At 45.5% G+C, this 26,279-nt stretch overlaps 1 protein-coding gene across 2 annotated transcripts; it reads left to right on the top strand.

Moving 5' to 3' along the window:
- On the top strand, positions 1-21,738 carry MLANA (melan-A). 2 transcript variants are annotated; one of them, XM_019555424.1, is made up of 5 exons: positions 1-168; positions 11,930-12,028; positions 15,801-15,897; positions 20,432-20,533; positions 21,555-21,738. In XM_019555424.1, exons 1-5 carry the CDS (start codon positions 128-130, stop codon positions 21,621-21,623), a joined length of 408 nt encoding a protein of 135 aa, XP_019410969.1. In that variant the 5' UTR covers positions 1-127; the 3' UTR covers positions 21,624-21,738. The 2 variants fall into 2 exon arrangements, with proteins under 2 accessions (XP_019410969.1, XP_019410968.1); XM_019555423.1 differs by lacking the exon at positions 1-168 and adding an exon at positions 10,470-10,582.
- The last annotated feature ends 4,541 nt before the right edge of the window (positions 21,739-26,279 follow it).

Raw genomic sequence — 26,279 nt, 5'->3', positions numbered from 1 at the left:
CCTATTCAGAATCTTCACTGTAGCTGAATGATATACAATATTCATCTGGCAAGCACAACTACAGTCACACTGAGTAAAAAACTGCAATTTACTGGGTGAAGCTGGACTTGGACTGTGACACTTTCAAATGCATTCACCTGGTGTATCCCAATACAGAAGCAGAGCAAGGTGAGAAAACAGCTACTTCCTTGTGCAGTATTTTTCTTTGCTACTAGAGGGGCCTGAGAGTAAAGTAGAATATAACTTGGGACCTATTTAATTTGTGGTTTCGTGGATTTCATGGAAACCTCGATATCTGGAATTGTCCACAAAATCAACAACAACAACAAAAAACTTAATAAAAATAAAATGCTGGCTCCCCAGTGGGAGCCAGTGGTCCTCACTGCTGGAAAGGCAGCACAAAGGGCAGCAGACAAGCTGTCAGCTGCCCTCTCCTCCCTCTTCCCCCCAGTGGAGCTTCTCCATCAATCAGTGCCAAGGGGACAGCCAGCAATCAAGATGGCAGCTGCTTTGTCATGTTTCCTCCCCCTGGGGCCTCTCTGCCAATCAGCACCAAGGGGCAGGGCCACCATGAAATGCCTGCAAAATTGATTCTGCACACAGAGTGGACTGCAAAAAACCCTTTGTCTCACCTCAGTTTAGTTAGGTCCCTATCCATAACTAGCATGTCTTTTATGATTAAGAACAAAAGAAGGAAAAACAAAACCTGGAATAATTTATACATGAGAAGCATGAAAGTTTTGAGGCAGAGGTTTCATATTTTAAGTTTCAAAATAGATATATTATCATATTTGATTGCTGTTGCATTTAATCGACTCTAGGCTTTCTGGTGCCCCTTCTACATAAGAGTCAGTGTAGCACAGTGGTTCTCAACCTTTTTAGACTCAAGGCACCCCTTGGCAACAAGCACGCCCATAGAGAGTCCCAGAATATGGAGAGGGCGCAAGCATGACTTAAACCCATTCCTTAACCCAATGTTCCAACATGAGAGAATTAGGAAGACCCATCCCAGAACAGCAGACAGACAGGTGATATCCTAACCACTTGGTTAGTGGCTACAGGTGACTACACCTGGTCTCTTCCTCTCCCTCTGTTTTTTCACAACAAAATATTTTAAAGGTCTTCATTTCCTCAAAATAAACAGTGGAGAATATTTGGAAACCTCGATTATTTTTGCAGGAATTCTAAATTCCTGACCATAAATTCTAAACTATTTATGGCTTTATTGGTCAGAAACAATCCTTACATTTTATGCTGAAGCCAATAGACAGCCAGTGCAGATTATACCAATCTGTACCACAAGCTGACAGCATTAATAAGGGGCCTTCTACATTCCACACCAGCTTCAGCTTCTGGTTGAATTATACAGTCCCATTTACTGAACATTGCAAGAATCTACTCTCAAATGACAAAGACATATATTATGATAGAACAGTATACACTGGAGAGAAAGGGCTGTACCCTCCTGGTAGCCATATGCAGAAAATGTAGTCCTTGCCAGTGATATGACCTGATCAGCTGGAGGCATCTGCAGATAGAATCAGACACCAGCATGCAAACCTCAGTCAGCAAAAGCAGATTCACACCTTCCATAAAATAAGCAAAATACCCTTCATCACACAATTCAGTTGTTTTGCCTAACCTACAAGCATAACTTGTCTTGCTGGACTAAGCATCAACTAATTAAACTACCTCCATGCACTAAATTCTACAAACACTGGGCAAGGCATTTGGTTATATAAACAGGGACATGAGAAATAGAAACTTTATGTGAAGTGTCTTCAGTACAGCAAAAGCACCAGAATTGTATCAGTCCTCATCAGTAAAGGCCTGAGTTCCACCCTGTGATGATGATTAGCTATCTTTGCTTGCTACTGTTTGGCTTCCAGGGAGCTCTATTCATTCTTGGGAATTGCGATGGGACTCACCTGAAGGGTGGCTACAAGGGCCTTGCTTGTGGGCTAGTCTGCTACTTCCCTGGTCTCTCTTATAATCCTCTCCCCCTGTGTTCACTTTCCTGCCATGCCTTGCTGAAACAAAGCCTCCATTGGAGGTTGCCTATGATCTTAAAACACAAGGGAGGCCAGTTCTATGGCTCCCCAACCAGGTTAAGTCACTGGGACCCTTCCCCCAGCACCTCATGCTGCCCCTTCCCCAAACCCTCCCTTCCCAGTTACAGGGCTGGGGTTTCCTGTTAACAGGGATTGCTGCAGCTTTCTGCATTCCAGCTACAGCGCTCCTCTATCCTGTTCTGGAAACCACACCTGAAAAGATAACTCTACTGCTATTGAAAGATTCCCTTGCACTGGAGACATTCAGTTGCTTTTCTTGTCCCTTTGTGCCCAAAAGAGCTGGCTCATCATACCAGACAATCCATTCTTTTATTTTCTAGGAACAATAGAACTCCTCCAGATTAATGGTAAATGAGCTTTGTGTCACTAACAGCTTGACCTTGCAAGATGTCGAGTAACTTCTGAGACATTCTGCATGCTTAGAGCTCACACTTAAAATTATTGCTTGTCGAACATACTCAGTACCTAATAGGGGGCACTAAACATTTTGCAAGTTACTAAACATTCTTTTTTATCCTGGGGACTTCAAACATCAAAAAACAAAAATACTAAGAACTCACAGGACCTCAATGTACAAAGAAGAAATGACATCATCCATAACATAAATCTAATTGGCACTGTTAAATGGCCAGGGATACTGTTTTCAATCACAAAAAAGCATTCATTGTGTACTTATGGAGAGCTAAGAGTCAGCCAAGTCTCACACTGCTTTGCCAGAGGCTGCTGTTAAAGAAAGTCCAACTTTTTTTTAAATTTTAGAATGTTTCTCCTTTTTTCCCCAGAAAGATGATCTACCACTTAAGAAACACAGCAGCAAATCTCCCAGCTAACAGAATGTCTTTAGAAACAAGTCACTTGTGGGGTGTGTCCTTTGATCTCTCTTATAGGTGCATTTAGGAATGACAATTAAACTCAAAAGGTATGGACAAGTATTACAACATCCAAATGAGATTAGAATCAGGGTATTTCACTGTATCAGCTATTCAACCGTATTGTATATTTCACTGTATCAGCTATTCAACTTAACTGTCCCATCATGAGGCATTAGTCATAGACCCAGGATGACATTTTCCTCCACTTACTGCTATTAACAGAAGCCCACTGCAAGACAAAATATTTAATCAGTTGAAATATTTTTCTTTCACTGCCCAAAGCAAGACACTCTTGTTTTGTCTCATGAGTCATCCATGAATGCTGGACTACAAGCACTGATGAAGAAGAGACAAATATGTTATTTATTTAGTGTTCCCTTCCAGCTCTGAAGCATTTGTTCAAGTGTAGGATCATACGATCATATGATGGAAGTGGCTTCACAAGCTTTTCTAGCCCAGGTTACTACTCAAGGCAGGATCATCCCTGACTAAACCATTCTAGCCCACCATGGGCAACTGGTGCCTCCTGCCTCTGGGGTGGCACCAGCGGCTGATTGCTGACTGGAGGGGAGGGGGAGTCCCCCTACACCAATCGCTGACAACCAGGAAGGGGGGGGTCCCCCAGAAGCCAATCACCAGTGCGGGGGGGGCAGAGAGTCTCCCAGCAGCTGATCGATGGCCCTGGAAGTGCCAGCAGCAAACTGGAAGTGCCACCGGAAAAACTGGAAGTGCTGCCAATGCTTCTCAGAGGGGGTACTGGGCAGACCTCCCCACTCCCCAGCCGGTGAGGGCCAGTTACAGAGGGGAACCCCCCCCCACGTGTTGCCTATGCAGCCAAGTGTCTATCTAACCTACTTCTGAAAGTTTCCAAGCATGAAGATTCCACAATTTATCTACATAACCTATTCCAACGTCTGACCACTCTCAGTCAAAAAGTTTCTCCTAATCTTCAGCCTAAATTTCCCCTGCTGAAGTTGAGGCCATTGCTCCTCGATCTGTCCCCTACAGCCACAGTAAATGCAGATCTCCACAGTCTCTATAATTACACTTCAGGTATTTGAAGACTGTTTTCAAATCCACCTCAGTTTTCCCTTTTCCAGGCAAAATAATCCTAGTTCATTCAGCCTGTCTTGTAAGTCTTACTTCAGAGGCACCTAATCATTTTGTTGCCTTGTGCTGGACTCTTTCCATATCTTTCCTGAAGTGTGAGATCCAAAACTGGACATACCTAGGGGGGCACCAACAGAGATTTTTTGGGCTGATACAGATTGGGCCGATTTTTAAGGAGGCATATCGGCTGATACTGATCTGATTTCTGATATGCAGCTCTTCAGTTTGAAGTGATATGTCCAGCGGGTAAGTCTGGTATGGTGGAATGGGTATTCACATCAAGGCCCATGCAGTGAGGGAAGGAATGGGGCTGGGGCAGGTGCTGACCAGCCGGGGTGGGGAGGGGCGCAGGACAGAGCTGCAAGTGGCTCATCTGGGTGGTGAGGAGGCTGTGTCCCACAGATCTGCATAGTGTGGGGCAGGCTGCAGCTCCGGGCCAGGGCCGGGACCAGACAGAAGTGCAGCTCATCTGGGGGGGGTGCGGGAAGGGAAGGGAGGAGAGGGGGTGGCTCCCGCTGCTGCACATGGCTCATCTGGTGGCTCCTGCCGCTTGTCCAGGAGGGCATGGGGGCGGAGGCATGTGCCCCTGGATCTGCTCTGCTGAGAAGAGCCCAGACCCTGCCTGCCCCATCCCACTCTGATCTGGGGGCACATGCCCCCATGGCCTCCTGGACGAGAGGCATGAGCAACAGTGGGAGCACCGGACAAGCCATGTGCAGCAGCAAGAACCACCCGCCCCTTCCTGTGCCCCCCGATGAGCTCCGCCTCCATCCTGCACCTGCCCTGGCCCCGGCTGGGCAGCCCTAGTCCCAGGCCCAACCTCACACCCTCCCTCACTGCATGGGCCTTGATCTGCCTCCCCAGCCCCCACTTCTTCCTCTTCCCCTTTCACCACACCAGACTTACCAGGTGCACACAGCACTCAGCACTGCCAGCTCTGCTCCTCACTGCCTATGTGCTGCGCTGCAGCTGCATGTATGCATGGGCATTTATTGGACAAATTATCAGCCGCATTGGGCCAATATCCGATACAGAAAATTTTCTTTATATCAGTGCCAATCCAATATCAGACCAATGTATCAGTGTACTTCTAGACCAGGGATGGGCAAAATACAGCTCATGGGCTGGATCCGGCCTGTGAGGCCATTCTATCCAGCCAGTAGGGTCCCTAAAAAATGTAGAAAATTAATATTTCTCTGCCCTTGGTTCCTGTCAAAAATGGACCCAGGGGAAGCCCAGTGGGCTCCAACAACAGTGGGGCACACCCGGCCCCACCCGGAAGCCCCAGCCAGGGCTTCTGACCTGGGAGTACATGGCTCCCCTGCACCAGCCGGAACTGCAGGTAAGTGGGATGGGAAGAAGGGTGGGGGGAACCCTGGCCAGGGAAGGAGTGCGGGAGGAGGGGAGAAGCGGCCCCTTCCCCACCCTGTGTCTGGCACCCTATGCTGCAGCTGCTCGCAGCCTGCAAGGGGCTGCCTGTACCTGCTCTGAACAGCCGTGTGGGCTGCGAGCGGCTGCAGCAGGGAGTGCTGGCCATGGGCAGGGGAGGGGCCACTTTCCCCCCCATGCTCAGCTTTTCCCCAGGCTCCTTCCCTGTACAGAGAAAAGCAGCCCCTCACCTGCCCCATGGCCAGCGCTCCCTGCTGCAGGCACTTGCAGCCTGCAGAGCTGTCCGGAGCAGGCACAGGCAGCCCCAGGCCAGCTGTGAGTGGCTGCAGCGTGGAGGCATGGGGCAGGCAAGGGGCTGCTTTCCATCCCCCTGCACTCACCACCACCTTGTACAAACTGGTGCTGAACATGGGGAAGAGCAGCTCCTCACTTGCCGTGTGGCCACTGCCCCACGCTGCAGCCACTCACAGCCTGCCTGGGACTTTCTGTGTCTGCTCCAGACAGCCCTGCATGGGCTGCGAGTGCCTGCAGTAGGGAGCACCAGCCATGGGGTGAGCAAGGGGCCGCTTTTTCCTGTGTTCTGCATGAGCTTCTTCCCTGCTGGCACGTAGGGGGTTAGGGCTGTGCGTTGCCTCCCCCCGCCCCACCATACCGCAGGGCTGGGAGGCACTGGGTGTAAGTTGGTGGGGACTCAGGGGGAGCACAAGGCCTGCACCGGTGCCCTAGGATCAGTGCTGGTGGGGCTCAGAGCAGGGTGGCAGGAGCATGTTGTTCCAGCTGGCAGGGGCTCTATGAAGCCAGGCCAGCTCCCCACTCTCCCTGCTGGTGCAGCCCAGCCCAGCTCCATAGACCCCTACCAGTCTGCACCTTGCTTTGGGCCCCACCGGTGCTGGCCCTGGGACATTGGTCCCAAGATGGTGACCAGGGGGCAGGGCACCTGTCAAGGGGCAGGGATACCCATGAAACCCTCAACAGCCTGCCAAAACTGGGAAAGCAGCCCTTCACCCGAAATAATTGCCTGCCCTTGCTCTAGATACAACACTTCCCTTAATTTGAAAATACTACTTTTATTAAAGAAACCCAGTATATTATTGGCCTTTTTTGCAATAAGAACCCTCTGTCAACTCGTATCCAGTTTATCATCCTCTGTAAACCTTGGTTCCTTTTCAGTAGTATTGCAGCCTAGCCAGTCATTCCTCAGTCTGTATTCGTGCATGCAGTTATTCCATCCCAAGTGCAGGACTTTGCACTTATCTTTGCTGAAGGCACATGATGATACAACATGAAAGGAAATTTTCAGAGTTATATAAGGATAGGAGGCAGGCATGGGCAGAACTAGAATTCTGAAAATGTCTGGATGGTGGGGTGCATCATCACAGAAAATAACACACATTTTTCTCTAGTTAAAAATAAACTTGAAGCTTTACTAATCTGCTAGGGACCTAGGGCAGTATTGTAGCAAAAATTAAGGAGGAAACCAGCACTGAGCAGGGAAACCAGAGAACTGAGCAGCCCCGTCTCATTTAGTCTTCACATGCAAGGTCAGCTTCCAGACTACAGCACCTGCCAGCACAGTTTGGGGAGCAGGTGCTGAAAGAACAGGTTAGGGACTATTTAGAAAAGCTAGATATGTACAAGTCCACTGGGCCACATGCAGTGCATCCAAGGGTGTTGAGAGAGTTGGCTGATGTAATTGAAAAGCCGCTGGCCATTATCTTTGAAAATTTGTGGCAAGTGGAAGAGATGCTGGTCGATTGGAAAAGTTCAAATATAGTGAACATCTTTAAGAAAGGGAAGGAGGAGGATTCAGGGAACTACAGAACAGTCAGCACCACATCAGTCACTGGAAAAATCATCGAGCAGGTCCTCAAGGACTCCATTTCCTAGCAGTAGGAGGAGAAGGTGACTAGGAACAGTCAGCATGGATTCACCAAGGGCAGATCATGCCTAACCAACATGATTGACTTCTATGATACGACACCTGGCTCTGCAGATGTGCAAAAAGCAGTGCACATGATATACCTGGACTTTATTAAGGCTTTTGATATGGTCTTCTACAATATCCTTGCAAGCAAGTTAAGGAAGTATGGGTTGGATAAATACAAAGCTGGCTAGATTGTCAGGCTCAATGGGTAGTGATCAATGGCTCAAAGTTAGTGGGCAGCCAGTATCAAGTGGAGTGCCAAGAAGTTGGTTCCTGGGATGGTTTTGTTCTATATCTTCATTAACAATCTTTTAGATGGGATGGACTGCACCCTAAGCAAGTCTGTGGATGAAACCAAGTGGCGGGAGAGGGGGGTGTACTGGATATACTGGAGAGTAGGGCAAGGATTATTTCGAGTGACTTAGACAAATTGAAGGATTGGGCCAAAACAAATTTCATGAGGTTCAACAAGGACAAGTGCAAAGTCCTGCACTTAGGACAGAAGAATCCCATGCACTGCTACAAGTTTGGGACCAACTGGCTAAGCAGCAGCTTTGCAGAAAAGGAACTGGGGGTTACAGAGGACAATAAGCTGGATATGAGTCAACTAGCAAACTGGCCATCAAGAATGACAGGTGGGGACAGAGGCCTGCATCTGTGCCCTACCCCACCAGCCAGGGCCACTCCCCAGCTCCCCCCCTCGTCGCTTTGGGCCAGGTCCAGGTCCAGGTCCGCTCCTCCCCTCCCCCTGCTGCTTTGGGCTGTTTCCCCCCTCCCCTGGGTCCATTTCCCCCCTCCCCTCTGCCACTTTGGGCCAGAGCCAGGGCCTGCCCCACCCCTCGCCACTGTCACCTCAGGCTGCAGGGCCTCGCCCCCCTCTCTGTTGCCACTGTCATGGTGGCAGCCAGCTCCTGTCCAAACACTCATACCCTGATTGGTTACTTCAGACAACCAATCAGAGTGTGAATAAAGCGTTATGGACAGACAAAGGCTTTTATAATATTAGACAGTATGCACTTGTCGCCAAGAAGCCTAATGGCATATTATGCTGCATTAGTAGAAGCATTGCCAGCAGATCAAGGGAAGTAATTATTCTGCTCTATTCTACACTGGTGAGGCCACATCCGGAGTACTGTGTCCAGTTTTGGGCCCCCCACTATAAGAATGATATGGAGAAGTTAGAGTCTAATGGAGGGCAACAAAAATGTTTAGGGGGCTGGGGCACATGACTTATGAGGAGAAGCTGAGGGAACTGGACTTATTTAGTCTTCAGAACAGAAGACTGAGGGGGGATTTGATAGCAGCTTCTATCTATCTGAAGGCTGGTTTCAAAGAGGATGGAGCTAAACTGTTCTCAGTGGCGACAGATAATAGAACAAAGAGCAATGGTCTCAAGTTGCAGCAAGGGGGATTTAGGTTGGATATTAGGAAAAACTCTCTCACTAGGAGAGTGGAGAAGCACTGAAATGGGCTACCTAGAGAGGGGTGGAGTCTTCATCCTTGGAGATTTTTAAGGCCCGGCTTGACAAAGCCCTGGCTGGAATGATATAGTTAGGAATGGTCCTGCTTTGAGCAGGGGATTGGACTAGACCTCCTGAGGTTCCTTCCATCCCTAATTTTTTATGATTCTGCTGGAGCTTACTAACATTCCAGAAAGCGCTTCACAAGGAAGTACATCAAAAACATTTTTTATCGTTGACCATTGTTAAGCACTTCTTTGGTTGTGCACATCTCATGCTTGCTATTTGGAGTTCTTCAGAGGTATTTAGAGCTCTTCAAGCAGCCCACATGTTCAGATGGCTCATAAGGCTAGTGTGGTTGAGGCACACCAATTTCTGTAGCCAGCAACACACAAGGGAGTGGTGTGATTAATATCACAGCCATCTGCTTTTGACCCCTCAGCCCAAACAACCCTATTCCCATTTACAACGGTGTTGAGTGAGCAGGCCACCTTTGATACAACTCTAGAACAGGGCTCGAATGCATGTCTCTGGGGCCATAGACAGACTGCTCTGAGACTACACCCCCTAGCAAACTTTATAGCATCTCCTTATGGTTCCATGCACATCTAATACCTAAATTAGCAGCCCTTTTCATATTTGAAGTTCCCATAATGGTTCAATTTGTGTAATGCAAAAGACTCACTGGACAATCAGATAATTAAATAATATGAAAAGATTTCAAATGGGATGAACTCCACTCCTGGTTATTGTGCAACCTCCTCCATTTTGTATTTTCACGACCCTAGATAAGAGAGTTTCTGCTTCTCAGGTCCCACTGGGGTGCCTGAAGGTGGAAGTCAGCTGAACTAATGCAAATGGTTAAACATGTCCTGTCCAAACTGGGAGCAGAACCAATCCAATATCAAATGTCTGCCCAGAAGAAGGATGCTTTCCAGAAATAGTCCTATAGGCTCTAACACCTTTGTTATCTACATTAGGAAAATCCATTGCATCTCCGATGCTAACACAGGAGAACATTGTAAGCTAAGCAAAGCTCAGATGCGTTACCACCATATTGTCTGGTTAGGCATAAAAAACAGGAAAATGTACAGCAGAATAAATGCTGTCCTGCTTTCCAGAATCATGTGCTAACCAAATCAGTTTGTAGGAATTAACTTATGACTTTAGTGCCTTTTTTTCCCCTTTTTGCTAGAACACATGACCCTGCTTGCTTGGAATGAACTACACTGATGCAAGGCACTTCTGTTCCAATATAAGAACATCTGTGAAAGGGGCTGAACCATTTTAATTCTGTTGCCTTCTAAACAGATAGTATAGTAGTACAAAGATTCTGGATAGACAAAGCCTTCATTAAACTGTTTCAAAAACTGGGTTTAGATCAGCCCTACACCATAAATTAAACTAACATGAAATAAGCATAAGTGTGTCCACGTTAGGAATTGCATTGATTTCAGTAAATAGGCCAAAAAGGAACGGCCCCATGTTGGGTATGTGCTCATGTGGAAAAGATGCGACTCTTGGAATGGGTTAGTCAGAAGAATGGGGGCTGAGGTGAAGAAGAGGAAAAAGAAAGACTGTCTATTTGCTTCAACTCTTTCACGCTAATTAAAACAATCAAAGGCAGCACCATAAGGAATTTAAACTCGTGATAGTCATGGGAGTAGAGATCAAAATAAAGATTAAGCAAAAGAGAAGAATACTGTATATGCCTTCAGCTGGGCATGCAGAGTGCAGGACTGTAAAGAAGGTAAGGTTGGTATATTTATTATTCTACTAGAATTTCCATGTGTATTTCAAACACTAAGTTTCAGAAGACTGGCTGTTTCTGAATTTTAAAACAGTTATTCCATTAGGTCTAACTGATGATCTAGTTTCTTTCTGGTAGGGTCATATTTTTTCTTAAATGAAATTGAGGGGTAAATTATTTTAGGAATATACAGAAAGATTTGATGGTGTGCTACTTATCTATGACAAAAGTGTTTACTTACGTATTTTCCCTGGTTACATCAAATAAATTAGATTTGAAGTATTCAAACTGATTTTATTTGGATGGTGCATTCCCTGAGGGCAGTAAAGTAATGGCAATTGAAACATAATTGAAACTTCTTGTAAGAACTGAGTGCGTGTAAATGAAGATTTTCTGCAGTTGTAAACTGATGCAAGTTCTGTTGAAGTCAATAGAACTGTGACAGTTTACTACAGCAAAGAAGCTACTGATATAAATTTTACATCTGCAACTAAAATATTCTCATTCTTTCCAAAATGTTTCCCCACCTCCCACAAGCTGAATTACATTAATAGGGGATTCCTGATCTCTAAATTGTTTCTGTCTTAAAACCAACCTTCTAATTAAATTAAATTTGTGAGAATATGAATGGGTCAAGAAATGGATTTCTTCCCCCCACCCCCGGTTGTCCTCATGGATACTTTGAAAATGCAGTAGACACACTTTGGGTTGAAACAGAAAAACCTTGCTTATTCTTGAGAGACTTCCCTTCCCATGTCTGTAAAAGTTTTGCATCTAAAGAGAACAAGTGCAAAATTATAGTAGCTCAATTGATGTTAGCGGAGCTGTTTTGGCATAAGCTCTAAGTTGGGCACAGTAACTGGGTGCACCTACACATGTGCTTTACTGCAAGAGTTGACTAATTAGCTCTACAGTAAAGCATCACAGTCTACATGTAAGCCGGTGGTACAGCACAGTAAACTAACTTGGCCATAAGAAAGTACTGCCAGGGACAGTATTGTCTTAAAGCAAAGTGTGCTGAAATGTATGTATAGATAGTGACTGGGGACATAAATTGCTGACCAGCCCACCCTGGCTCAAATTGTTTCTCTCCTGGCTGCATGTGTGGATGCTGTGCCCAGGAACACTTTGTTTTGGCTCAAAGTGCTTCTGAGTTTATGGTGTGGCATTAATCTCATGTATAGATGCACCTACTGATACTTGAATATGAACCTGTGTACTTTGTTCTCGTCAAGAATTTTTTCTTAAAAAAAAAGCACCAAAACCTCTTTTTGCAGATAACACTTTGTGCCTTAGGGGAAATGGGGAAATGTACTTCTTGCACTAACCTGCACTATGTTTCTGCCCTGTAGGTGTGACCCAGACCAATCTTACAAAATGCCCAAAGGAGCAGGCCAACCAGATGGCATCTTTAGCAGAGGGAAGGGATATTCCTATCTTGACGTAGAAGAGTAAGTATAAAATAAAACAAAACATATAGTTGCATCTATGCTGGTGAAAATAACTTTACATTCAGATTCATATGTGCTGTGGCTGCTGAAAGACAGCTCAAAAGTGAATCAATTGGGTGAATTTCCTTTGTCCTGGGAACAGAATTTTACAAAGTAGGATTTTCTTGGTAAATGAAATACAATTGCTTGGTTTGGGAGAAGTACATTTAGTCTATTTTGTAGTCATCATCACAAGAAAAAAATGACAATTAAATCAAGTTCTTTTTTGGCAGAATCTAAAATAGACTTGCTAGGGGATTAAAGAGTAGACAAAAAGTGAGTCCATCATCTTCAAAAAAAGTTCTGACCTTCAGTTCCACATTTCATTCACATTTGTTTTATAAGTACTTCAAAGGGGACATGATCTAACCCTAGAGTGGGCAAAATGGTGGATCCGACTAGCAGCCAGACTCCATTTTCCAGCAGCCCCTGCCCGTGTTGCTATAGCTGGTTTCCAGGGAGACTCCAGGAGCAGCAGAGCATGATAGTGTGGGCCAGGATTTCCATGGTTATTAGCCCCTGCAGTGCTGGCAGGGCATGCGGCTGGGTGGAAAGACATTGTTTTGATCCATAAAGTCATAAATAGTATTTATGCCAAGACTACCCTACACTCAGAGACTAACCTGCTGTTGAGCTCAAATTTTGGCACTAGGGAATTTTCGAAGTGCTCAAGATGACAGCCTCATCCTGGGTTTGCAGCTGCGGAACATGCTTTTGACCTGGATTCATCAGAGTCCAGGTCTGGTGACCTTTACCATAAGCTGCAACACTCATGTTTTCCCATGATTATTCCAAGGTCCTCTGCAGACAGATAGGTCCCCTGAACAGGAAAGTCAGTTAATTTGGACTCAGCAATCACCTCTTGACACCAAGTAGCTAGTGTGACAGAAATTATTCCTATGGACCTCACCACAACCAAAGCAGTGCCATTGATGTTAAGTGGCTGAAGAAAATAGATTCTACAGGCCCTTTGGGGGCCTTTCAGATAGGAATGCAAAGTCTGGCCCATGGCCTGGCTCTGGCCAGCAGTGGACTCCTGCCTGCATGGCTGGGGCCAATCTCCATGGAGACCCTAACCACAGATTGCACTGTGATAGCTCAAGGCTGGGGTTACCATGGAGACCAGCCCCAGCTGTCCTGGCAGGGTACGCGGCAGGGCAGGGGGCTGCTCCAGAGCCATTGGGATCTTGCAGCAAAGGCAGCTTGGTCAGGGCCAGGGTAGAGCCACGATCAGCAGCTTGCACACCCCAAGCAAGGGTGCACAGGCATCAAATCATGACTCTACCCTTGCTCTGGACCAGGCTGTCGCTGCTGAAATGAGCTATGAGCTGTCACTGCATGGACAGAGCCATGATCCACTGCCTACGCACCCCTGCCCAGAGTGTGCAAGCTGCAGATTACGGCTCTGCCCTGGCCCCAGACCAAGCTGCTCTCGCCACAAGATCCCCCAGCCCAGCCAAACACCTGGGGCCAGTCTCCATGGCAACCCCAGCCATGTGGGCAGGGGCTGCTGGGAAATGGAGTCTAGCTGCTGGCTGGATCTGCCACTTTGCCCACCCCTGCTATAGGCTCTACCCAGCAGGCCAGACTCACTTTACACTTGGTAGCATCTGGGCAGAAAAGAGTGTCAGTAGAGTGATGCAGCCTCATTAAGAGACCAGGAATAGAACAAAGGCGACAGCCCCTGTGGAGCAGCCCAATGTGTTTGAGTGCCATTGTCTGGGAAAATCTTCTCAGGCCCTGTGGGGAGAGAGAGGCTAACACCTGGCCACACGCAGGGGATAATAAGGGGGCATTTGTCGTGTGAGCTTAAATGGAGAAGGAAGTCCCCAGGAAAAAGAACTACTGGTAATGGAAGGAAGAAGAAAGTAGGGCTCACCTGAGCAGAGCGTTCCGCACACCAGCAGAGCCATTTCAGCCCTTGACTTGATTCTGGCATGACCCAGCAGCACTGGGAAAGGGGAGAGTTGCAGAGATGGTCAGCCTTGCTGCCTCCAAGGTGCTTAAAGTTCTTGGCTAAATGTCTCGACAAAGAAGTAGCTCAAACATAAGGCTGGCTTGTTCTGCTTCCTATACACTCTGTTCACTTCTGCTTTAGACTTCTTAGCAATGGAAAAAAAGAGAAAAGGAGAAAAATATCTTCCATTTATCTCTTGAAGGGAAGGGCAGCGTTAGTAGAATGGGGAACAAAGAACTCACGCAGAGTCTCCGAAGCTAGTCCAGATATCTCTAGGTGGAGGTGTGCTGTCCTATATAGATGTATTCTGACTGGGGTTTATATAAGCAGCAAATGTAACAACACTGTAATAGGGCGGTCTATGCCTTTAAAGTGGGGTAGATAAGCCTGGTGGAAGAGCCCAGCTGTGGATGGTTAACTGGTAGCTCCCAGTTAACTTGAGCTGGAGAAGAAGCAGTTTGGGGCTAGCAGGCAGGCTGAACCCAGAGGACCTTGCTTCTAGGAAGGGCCTGAGTTAAAGGCCAAAATTTGCCTTTGCCTGGAGAAAAGCCAAAGGCTGTTTTGGTCGAGGATTATTATTGGTTGTGAGGAATGTCTGAGAGCCAAGGGAGCAAAGCCAATAAAGGAGGTTGCAGGAACCTAATCCGGCTTCTGATCTACTGTTTGGATTGGCTGAGGGGCTCTCAGCAATCACCTCTGACACTGAGTCAATTGTAGCTAGTGTGACAGGAATGATTCCTCTGGACCTCACTGCAACTGAAGCAGCGCCATTGATGTTAAGTGGCTGAAGAAGATAGATTCTACAGGGCCTTTGGGAGCCTTTCAGATAGGAATGCTGAGTGGCTGACAGTTTGTATAGGCTGGGGGCGGCAAAGGGGACAAACTAAGGGGACAAAGCCCATCTGTATGGAACCAGGAACACCCTCCTGATTGCAAGCACATACTGATGAGGCCATACTCTCGAAGCCACAATGTGACCTAAATTCCCACCTGTCCAAATGCCATCATTATTGTGCCTAGCATGGTATGAAACATGAAACAAGTTAAGAAGTTGCATAAGCAAGTTTACTCCTTTTGCCTTCAGTTTGAGACTGGGCACTGTTTTATAGATCTAGTAACCACTCTCTGGCATTTGCTATAACAGGATGTGAGCTGGGTGTGCAATGCCAAGTTCTTTACCTGGAGGATTCAACTAAAAATAAATAAGATGCGTCTCCACAAGTGAGGCATTTATTTCACAGTTTTTCTACTTTGGCAATGCTGTCTACATGAGTGGAGTGCTCTAACAAGAGAGCTCTGGTGATCAGTGTCGTTTGAAGTGATGGTTGTATTTTACCAGGCTTTGAAAGAGTCATGCCTTTTGGTTGGGAATTTAGCTGCTCAGTTAACCGGAGGATTGGCCAGAGCCAGAGATGGATGACTTGAAACTGAAGACAATCATTTAGTTGCATACATGTTCTGAAACCCCCCAAATGACTGCTCCAAACCACTGGGGGGGGGGGTCTCATTCATAAACAGAGGCTTCTGTTCAATAGCTGTTTTTATTCTTGAAGTTCACTATATGCAATTCAACCATTTCAGGATTCCCTGCATATTGTAAGCATCAACTGTTTAGGAATTCAACCTGTTCATTATTTAATTTCTTAAAGGGCACAGTGGACCCCTTTGTGTTATTACCTAAGCCTGTTGACATTTTTGGTAAAGGATAATGCTGCAATTAGTTGTGCTATATTTTTGCATAAGCAAATGTATTACATAATTTTCTTTTTGCAACAGGGCAGTGGGCATTGGAATCTTTGTTGTGGTTCTTGCAGTGTTACTGATCATTGGCTGCTGGTATTACCGGAAGCGCAGTGGTTACAAAAGTCTTTGGGTAAGTGTGGCAGCTCATGGGCTAGGGCACCATGGTTCATACTAATTATCTGCAGCATCACAGTGCCCATGAAGACCAGGACTACTATTGTGTTAGGCACTAGGTAAACACAATAAATTGAGACAGTCCCTGCCTTAAGAAGGTTATGGGGCCAATGAAGGAGGGAGAGAAAACAGAGAGAGAGGCTTCACACAGAAGCAACTTTTGAAATGTTTAGAAACATTTCAAAAGCTGGGGGACATACTTACAGCCCCTGTGGTGGTCCTCCTCCCACCTAGCCCCAACTCCCAGCTGGAACATTTCAAGATTTCTAGTTAGGAGGCACAAGAAGAGTAGAGGATGACTCTGGAGTGAGATGGGGGATGGTGGTGGGGACTTCTCAGATCTCTGCCATTAGGATTATGACTGTCCATTCCCAATTTTCTCAACCTTCCCTCTCTCCCTGTCACAAGAGTTAAGAGGTAGAGTCCCTCATGCAGCATGGGGCAGCAGGGATTGCCCGCCCCCACAGCAGCACCTGGTGAACCAGGGCTCCCCCCCTCCCCCCAAGTGCTAGGAGCTGGGGTGGGCAGGGCAGCCATCGCTGTGGGGGTGGAAAGGGGAAATGGGCCTGGCCTGGATGATTCGGACTTTCAGAGATTCAGCACCAGCCAAATGTCCAAATCGGATTCGGATGAATCGATTTGGGACAGTGATTCAAATCACCGAATTGAATCACTGTCCCTCAAATTAGCCAAATCCGAAGCAAATACTAGCCGCTTCTCACAGGCCTAATCACAAGGTTGTGCCCTGCTTTCGCTTTTTTGGATGTACAACAAAGGCCTGAAAAGTTTGGCTTCTTCCCTCATTCCCTTTTTTTAAAATTTGTTCCCCCCCCCGCCTCCCCTCCCCGTTTTTTTATTCTAAGGATCCTGACATAGATTGTATTTATGGTGCAATTAATTGGTTAATTGCATGATAAATTTAGACATGCTACACACGCAAAGTAATTAGTGCATGATAAGAATGTCCAATCAGCCACAAAACTGTTGCTTGAAAAATGTTCCATCAAGCTTTAGTTCAAAATATGGCATGTCACACACAGGGTGAGAGCAGCAGCAAAGTGACAAGAGCAGGTACCCAGGACACAGGGACAGCAGTATTTTGTGGTTGCCATTGGCAAGACTGTGAACAGGATCACAATCCAACGGCCTTTTTTTGTGTGTGTTTGCTCATTTGTCTTTGTTTCTGGTCCTGCCCCTGCCTCCTTCACCAAAGTCAGCACCTGGCACAGTTGCCCTGCTCTAGTTGTGCCACTAGTTGTCAGTGTTTGGCAAGGTCCTCCAGCATACCTGGGTACACTGTTCTCTCTGCCCCCATCCTTTCCTACAATGGGACTCTGACTTAGGAAGAACTCTGGTGCCCCAAGACGCCTCACCGTTTATCATGACCAGAGGTCTATCTAAATCATGTGGGGACTTACCAGTGTTCATGGGTTGACAGCAGCGTAAAGTTCTAATTCCATGGACATTTTGCAGCAGCCTGCCCCTTGCCACTGAATAGCTCCAGGGGGGGCGGGAAGAGGGACAAGGGGGCAGCCACTATCTTGTCTGCTGCCCTTCATGCCACCCTACTAGCTGGCACCTTCGCTTCCTGGCAACAACCAGCAGCAAGGGCAGCCAGCACTTTTGTTGTTGATTTTCTTGTTGTTTCAGTTTCCTTGAAATCTGTGAAACTGCAAATTAAGCAGGTCCTTAAGTCATGCCTCATTGCCCCTCCTCTTTTTCCAAGCAGTTCTGAAGGCTGGTTCTTCAAGGAGCCATTAGTACCTCTTCCCTGCAAGAAGCAGAGTGTGAACAAATACTCATATGAAGTGTGTTACTTATACACAACATTAATCGGGGAGAGGGGTGGGAATTTGTTTGCTGCTGGTGGGGAAAAGATGGGAAAAGCACACATACAGAAGCACCTCATAAGGTGTTCTGGGAGTCTTTTAGCCTTACTGCTCCTGCTTCCCTCCCCTTCTCACAGCTCTCCCCTTCCCTGAGCAAGGGTCAGAAGAGCTGCTTCTTTATCCATGGAGAGTTAAGAGCCACTTAGCAGGACATCAGAAGGTGCTAGATGTCAGCAGCCCTCCAGCTCCCTTGCTGGCAAATTTTAGCAAAACAAGCAGCCAGGACACATTTTTCCCTCCTGGGTAGCTTGCTCTGTAACGTGAAGCAGGTCACGTGGTGTGACTGTTTCCACTGAGCAACACTGATTTGCCAGTGGCCTTACAAATATCAGGAATAAAATTCAGTCTTCCCTGTTTTTCCACCTCCTGGATATTTCAAAGCTTATCTTGCAGGTTCTATTGTCTCTTATTTGAAAGGGACAACAGTTCTGGGAGCTTACCAGGAGGAGCTTTTTGCCAAAATAATTTAACTAAACGAGTACTACCAAACAGATAAGAAGTGTAATAAGACCAGGACAGTCCTGGACCCAGTCGACCCACTCAGAATCAGGGGAACAGGCACCACTTGCAGTGACCTGGCCACCCTCTTCTAGTGGCGCAATCGGGGTAGCCAAGTCCCTGAGGCTACATGCAACAGGCCCCACCTGCTCCAGCTCACAGTACTGTGTGGGAACAAAGACTTAAGTACTTCCTTGTTTCACTTATCAGCAGGGATCTGGGTTTTCTGTTTCCCACGGAAAAACGGAGAAAACCGTGTATTTTACCTTTTACTGGAGGCAAATGCAGATTTCTCACTGGAGCAGCCCATGGATTTTGCAGTTTTGCAATGTGCTCCCTGCAGGCTGGCACAGTTCCATCTTGCAGAGAGCTGGGAGGGAGCAGGGGGAGGGCAGTCAGGCAAGAGGTGCCATGTGCATGTACATGCACTTGACCCCAGGCAGCCTGGAGAGCAACTCTCGCAGGTAAGTAGGTGGGGGAAGGGTATTGAGTTCCCATAGGGAGGGAGGGGAGTAGCTGGGCAGGGATGAGGCTGTAACAGCTGCCCAGACAAGCAGTGTGTGGAGCTTGGAGCCTGGGGCTGCAATGTGTGGCTGCAGAGCCCTAATGGGGAGTAGGATGGGGCTGTAGGCAGCTTGTCTGGAGTGTGGGCTGGCTCCTCAGCACTGCACACAATCCCGAGAGGCAGAGGGGACCTGTGACCCTGAGATATGTGGAGGGGGCAGGGGTGGGGGCAGGCTGCCTGCTCAAGCTTCTGCCCTGTTGCCCTACCTTGAGGCCTCCACAGTCCCCTGGGGAGTGCACACAATGCCAGGGAGCTGCCCCTTCCCACCTGAGCATGCAGCGCACCCTGTGCTCAGATCCCTGGGTAGCGTGTGCAGCAGTGGGGAGCTGGCCTCCCCCGCCTGAGCCCACAGCAGGCAGGCAGCAGGACGGGATCCAGGCTCCACTCTGCTAGAGCAGCTGTGGCCTCCTGTGAGAAGTAGGGGGCTGTGGACCCGGGGCCAAGACCCTGTAGCCCTGGCAGGGGGCTCCCTCCAGCAGGACTGTGGGAAGGCAGTGGGGGGGCGTAAAAAGGAGCACCAGCAGGGCTGTGGAGGGCCTAATATTTTAATCATGGATTTGGGGGGTTTTAACAGAGAATTTGCAATTTTTTATCAGTGAAAACCAGGATCCGCACTTATCAGATCTCTGGTTTTGACTCTTGATTCTGGTTCTGACTTCTGGATAACCCTGACTCCTGGCTTCCTAGGAACCCAGCTCTACGACATCACCTATCTGTCAGGTGATTGTCTCTGAGTGCCTAAGACCCACTAAGACCAGCTGGGGCCAAGGCAATAATCCAGGCTTACTGCAGCTAGCACAGGTTTCCCTGGTGCCTCAGGAGGTGAATTGCCTTGATTCTTTAATTGGAATTGGCTGGGCCCAGGGCTCTGTCCCGGCCTCGCCACAAAGATTCTGAATTAAAAAAAAAATCATTTCAGTTAATCAGAGATGCTTGTGATGACAAAATCCTATTAGTTCTCCACTATAATGTCTAGCTTCTTCCAGAGTGCACAGAACCTGAATTTATAAAGTACAATTCAGAACCAAACCTCTTTCAGGCTTTTATACATCACAGAAAAGAGCACAAACTTATTTCTTCTTTTTGTAGCTCACCACTTTGTTTTGTTTGATTTTTTACTGTCATTACAATTAATGCGCTTTGCTGAGGGAGAAACCGGAAGAGGGAAAGGGAAAGAGAAGACTACAAGTCTGAGGAAGGATACAGGCGAGAGGAAGGGATAATCTGAGAAGAGTGGGGTGGGGGGAGATTGCTGAAGAAAGAGATCCAGCAGCAAAGAATGTGGAAATTAGAAAAGGGTAGAAGTTCAAACAACATGTTTTCCACTTTTGCACAGTTCATGATTGGGTTTCTGTGAAAGTGTACTTGCCTTAGCAGAGATCAAGCAGCTTTCACAGTTCCTGCTGGCATTATCTTTGGCTTTAGTCCCACATTCTTGTATGCATTATAAATTGACCTCCACACAAAGTATTTCATTAATGCATGTACTCAAGGTGTCTAGTTCTCTCACTCCTCCATCTCTTTTCACTGGCTTTCAGAGTAAAAGCTCTGGTGTTAGTATTTTAAGAACCTCTGCAAGCGGACGTGCCCTGCTGGATTCCAAAGGGCCCTTACAACAGTATAGCAACTTTAACTCTGTGGTAAGTTAAAATCCAAGGTTTCTTTTCCTACAATAATTAGTAACATGACCATGAGCCAACGAGATCTATTATAAACAACTGATACAGCACTCTTCCTTTCTGGCGATGGCTTCTTCACCAGGTTTGGATTACACAGGTTGAAGCTTTCCCACCCTGGTGTGATTTATTAAGAGGAGTAGTAGCCTCTTGTGTAATTCTAAAAGAGAAAGTGATTTGTGAAATCTATAAGAGATTGTCTTTTTTAAAAAAAATACTCTTTTCCTCCTCAACCAGTTTCCAATTTTAATTTAGTTGTTGCATGATCATTTCTTTGTGACCTATTAACTGCGTAATTATAGTTACATGTCACAATCAGGTCCTTCCTCTGAACTAGTCTAGTATTTTTATGAATTCCAAGTGGATCTATAATGTGACGGAGTGCGTTTTTTAGGTGCTTGAAACACCAAAATCCACATGTAAGCTATTTACAATAGCATGAACTCAGGTATTTAGCTTCTGGAGTCACTACAAGGCATGAATCATAAAATCAGTCCAAGTTAATGTGAACGGTTAAGTATACCATATTAAATTACAAGATTTAAAAATGTTGAGAAAAAGGGTAAAGAATGATCATGTAACAACATACAGTCAATACACGATACGTTAGGGCCTTACATGTAGCAAGATCAAATTATTTTATTGCAAACAACCTGATGTACATAAAATATTTTCATTAAAATTGTCTATTTCTTCCAGTACTGAATGCTACTCTTGAATTGCAGTGGGTTTGACAAAGTAAACCCTGTCACAAAATCAGAATGCATGCTGGGCAAGACTAAACTTCCTTTCCTTCCCCATCCCCTTTAAAGTCACAATCAAGAAAATTTTGCTGTTTTATATCTATAGTAGTACTTATGATATGAAATCCTGTAAGCAGATGAGGAAGCTGGCTAAAAGATCATTGTGTGTCATATTTAATGTGGTTTGCCTATAAATCAATTAATTCATTCTGTTTAGCACTTTCACCCTGTCATTATCACAGGTACCTGATGCTCCACCAGCTTATGACAAAATTTCTGCAGAACCCTTGCCACCACCTTATTCGCCATGAGGCTGAATCAGTCAACTAAGGATACAACCTGATTCTCTTTACGATTCAGCCTAATTCCATGTACGCACCTAATATTCTTTATGGACAAACTATAATAAACTACACATTTGACTTAGCTGTTGCTGAAAGTTACTCGGAGTGATTTGAATAATCCTTAATCTACAGTAGGGGTTCCCAAACTGTGGTATACATACTCCTGGGGGTACACAAGACATGTCTGGGAAATTGTGTAATGGTGGGTTTAATTTTCATTATAATAACAGTAATTGGCATTTAAGGGGTTAAAATACATGCTGGTAGGGGCTCAAGGGCAACTAGTAAATCTGGAAGGGAGTATGCAATAAGAAAAAGTTTGCAAAACTCTGATCTACAGCATTCGTTTTTTATGATCCTTAGATAAATGTAACAAGAACGTAGGACCAGAAGGAACTTATTCAGACCATCAAGTCCAGCCCTGCTTTCGCAGGCTACCATTTGTCCAAAAGGGTCCCTAAGAACATCCACTCTAGCCTTTCTTGTATTCCTCAGTCAAATTAGCCCTGACGTAAAAAAACAAAACCAGGCAAAACAAACTACAGTTACAGAAAGAGGAAAGACAAAGGTGTCAATAATGCCTTTAATGCAGCAGTGTTCAAACCCCTATCCCACGATGCCATGGCATCTGGCCTGCGGGGCTTCCCAAGGATCCAAATTTTGTGGCCAGGGAGCAGTGGCAGTGTCATTCGTCTCTCACCTACTGCCAAATTTCTGCACCAGCAGGGAGCCCCACGGGCCAGAAAATATAGCTTTCTATGTGGCTAGATCCGGGAGTATGGGGTTAGGTCAGGACATAGCCAGATCCAGGTAGCTGGGGTTGGATTGGCATGCTGGATCACATCGATAAACTGACCCCATGAAGGATCTGGCCCACAGACTGACTGCACTACTCATCCCACCCATGAGGCCAGAAAGTTAGACACCACTGCCTTAATGCACCTTAGCCTAAAATTTTCATTCTCTCAGGTTAATTCAACATGCTCAAGTGGACTGCAACACTAGGTATTTTATATCCCATATATTTCCTACCAGGAGTAAGCAGATATTGTAGAATATGAAACCATGTGATAAGTGATTTCTACTCTCCTTTCTAAAGTTCCTTTTCTTTTTAAAATAAAGTAAAAGCTTTTCCTGAAATTGGTTGGGCAAAAGGATGTGGGAAAGAGCTGAGAACAATTCAAACACAGCAAACCCCTGCTCCAACTTTAAACTTGGATAAAGAAGTTGGAACTGTAGTCTTGCATTTCAATTGTTCTCAATTCTTTCCCACCTAACAATAAGAATGTACCAGCTGATGCCCTTTTGAAACATTCCTCTTTTGTATAGGCTCATAGCATACCTATGTTCCCACCCTTAGAGTAGCTGTGATTGGTTGTAATTTTATCATTTATAATTCTGTTTAGCACTTTTATCCTACTTTCGTTATCACAGGTACTTGTTGCTCTATTGGCTTCTGGCAAAATTTTTTGCAGAACTCTTGATGCTACATTATTCACCAAGATATTGAATTGCTTAAATGTCTGTATTTAGGATTTTTAATGTTACAGATTCTTCTGCTTTCTAATCTAAGCATTGGATAAATTGAGAGCTAGTTTGAACTGTTCCATTTTAAGGTACTTTCTTCTAGGAAGGTGTTACTTCAATTTGTTTAGCAATAAGAGAAGAGTGAAAAAGAAAATGTATAGGAAGATCAGCTTACTCTTTTAACAAGTGTGAAGAAATAAACTTATCCAGCTTGTCACTTCCTTTTTTTCAGAGATGCAGGTCTAAATATTCTAGCTTCAAGTAGATATAACTATACAAACTACCATTCTTTATACTAGGACAACTTATTTCCTTAGAAAAAATACTATCAATTACACTTCAAGCAAATCAACAAGTGTACAAGGCCTAAGGGAAAAATTGGCTTTGATTATAAAGATTTTAAGACCAACAAGTGTTAAATGAAGAAAAGTTTAGAAGTGTTTAAGTTACCCAAAAACCCAGATTTGGAATCCAGTATGCTTCAGCAAGGGGTATTAGTACTGTGTTAGACTTGCACAGCTCAGCCATTTTGAAACTCTTTGATTTTATCAAGTATTGGTCCATAAATGCACAGAAAAAACAACTAACCACACTCAGATTTTTAAATGATATCACCAGCCAGTGCTGAATTCCTTTGAATTTCAGACTGCTTATTTAGAAGTGCCAAAATAGTATCCATGGTCTTTTGAAAACCTGCTCTTATGTATTCAGAGCTCTACAAAATATTTCAGTGGCAGTATTTAGTTTTCTCTTTGAAAAGCAATTTTTGTTACAGGACACACTGTTAAGCCAGAAGTTCTATTTTCCACATGAAATCTATGCCTGTTAAGCTGTGTTAAACTGTGCTGTTACAGGTTACCTTTAAACTACTCTAAATCTGTGGAACGTTAGGTGGTGTTACAGGTAGAACGGCTTCAGAGCAGTTGCAGGTTAAGGCTTAATACTGTTTCTGACCTGCACAACCGTGACTTGCCTAGAGGGTCTAGCAAGCAGGGACATGGCCAAGAGCCATTATTCTATCCCTCCTTTGGGAGCAGAGCCCTGAGAATTGAGTGCAGCTAAAGCCTGGAGCCCAGGAAGCATGCCTTCCTGAGCTCCATGCTCTCACCACCTGCTGGCTCTGCTCCTAGTGCAGAGCCACTGGAAGTTAACCATAGTGACAGCATGGACCCAAGAAAGAACATTTTGCCACACATGGCACTAGGCAGCCCTTTCCCCCTACTCTTCAGGAGCAAGGAACATGGGAGTGTGGGGAGGGAAGCCACAACTTGCAAATTCTCCTGGCTAGGAGGGCTGCATGCCTAGTCCTCAGCCTAGGAATCCAGGTTAGGTTTCCTGGGGTCCTTGGAGTTGACAGTGTGCTGCCATGTATGCTGGAGTCATACCCACTGAGGGTGGATGCAGGTGCTGGCTTGGGGCCAGTATCATGCCCACACAGTATAACTTGGGAGGGTGGAAAGTTCACAAGGGACAGAGGGGCTAGGAGCCATGCATTTTGGCATGCTGGATGACTCCATAATCTCCATGGAGCAGACTAACAAGACCCTATCTTGAGCTAGGTAGAATGGCCCAAAGATAACCCTTGTCCAAAGTGGTGTAACTTTAAAGATGTTTAGAGAGTACTTAGCACAATTTAACACCCTTTCATGCATGGGTGTTGCATGGACTGTCCCATTTTAAGTGCCTTAAGAATGGTTTAAGAGTTACTTGTAACACCACCCAAAGTTAGAACTTGCTGTAAGTAGTCACAAGTTAAAGGTTGGTGTTTGTTGCTTGCACAAGTCTGACTTCATACTACAGGGCTGGTTAGCAGGGGCATGACTAGAAGCCAGGACATCTAGGCTCCATTCCTACTCTGGTGAGGAAAGGGGACTGGGAGTCATGCATCTTGGGATGCTGAAGGGCTGCAAATTGCTCATTTTATTTTTGTGGAGCAGACTAAAGTTACCCTAACACAAGCTAGGTAGCACAGCCAAGTTTAAACTTCACCTGAAGTGGCAAACCCTTGAGATGCTCAGAGGGGACTTAGCATGAGTTGACAAGTTTTAATGCGTGGACCTTGCGATTGAAGTGCCCTTAGTATAGTCTAAGTGTAATGTTTAACTTCACCCTTAAAAACTAACTTGTTCAGAGAGGCATAAGCTTTCATAAGCAATAGATTACTTTGTCAGATGTTATAAAAGGACTTACAGAGAGCAAAGGCTCTAAATAGAAGGGAATAAAGTATTTTAAATACAAACAACAGGGAAAAGGGAGGCAAGGGCAGGAGAAGGGTGTGAGTGATTAGAAAAAACAGCTCTGGGAAGTGCTGTACCACAAGACAGAAGCAATTAACAACCCATGTTGAACTGGGTGTCCAGTTCTGCCCTGTACTATAAAATTGGTTTTGTAAGCAAGACACTCATTGTAGAACGAATTACCAGAGGAGTCTGGTTCCAGTTAAAATCAGACTAATTTTAACTGTGAGAAATACTGGTTTCCTAAAGCCATATATTGGTAAATGCTTTAGTCCAGCACTGAAATAAAACTAATACTAAAATTATGCTATGACTTGAAATAAGTAGAGTCAAGTCCTCTATGAAAAAAAATCATGTTATAAAACAACTGCAATTTACCTGTTCAAAGATTAGATCCTGTGGGGCTGACAAAAACACCACACAGAGATATCCCTAATAATTTTTCATAGTAATATTTGCCAAGAATATTAATGGCAGATTTTAATTAGCTTTAAATGTGACATGACTTTAGAGAATTGGACAAGATGGAAAAAAGCAGTCTAGTATTGAGTGACAGGTATAATAATATCTTCAGTAAGGCAGACAGAGAATATATTGCAATGTAAACAAGCAATTCTCCATTCCAGGAAGCAGAAGGTAACATAGGAATGTATCATCCTGTGCAAGAAAAATGTATAGAAGAGCTTTCATAATCTTTCTGGAGATACTGTTATGGTCAGTGACATTTTTAAAATGTTTTATTTTTTGTAACATACCCGATTAAAATAGTTTCCAACCATTATGTTGAGGACAAGATAGGCTGAGGATGTTAACCTTTCCCTCTTTCAAAGCAAACCGGAAGAGAGATATGAACATGTGG

This window comes from Crocodylus porosus, unplaced genomic scaffold (assembly GCF_001723895.1).
Source record: "Crocodylus porosus isolate Cpor-Errol unplaced genomic scaffold, CroPor_comp1, whole genome shotgun sequence".
In the NCBI taxonomy this organism is placed as follows: Eukaryota; Metazoa; Chordata; order Crocodylia; family Crocodylidae; genus Crocodylus; species Crocodylus porosus.
The sequence above is the reverse complement of the archived record's forward strand: the minus strand, read 5'-3'. Positions and strand labels throughout refer to the sequence as shown.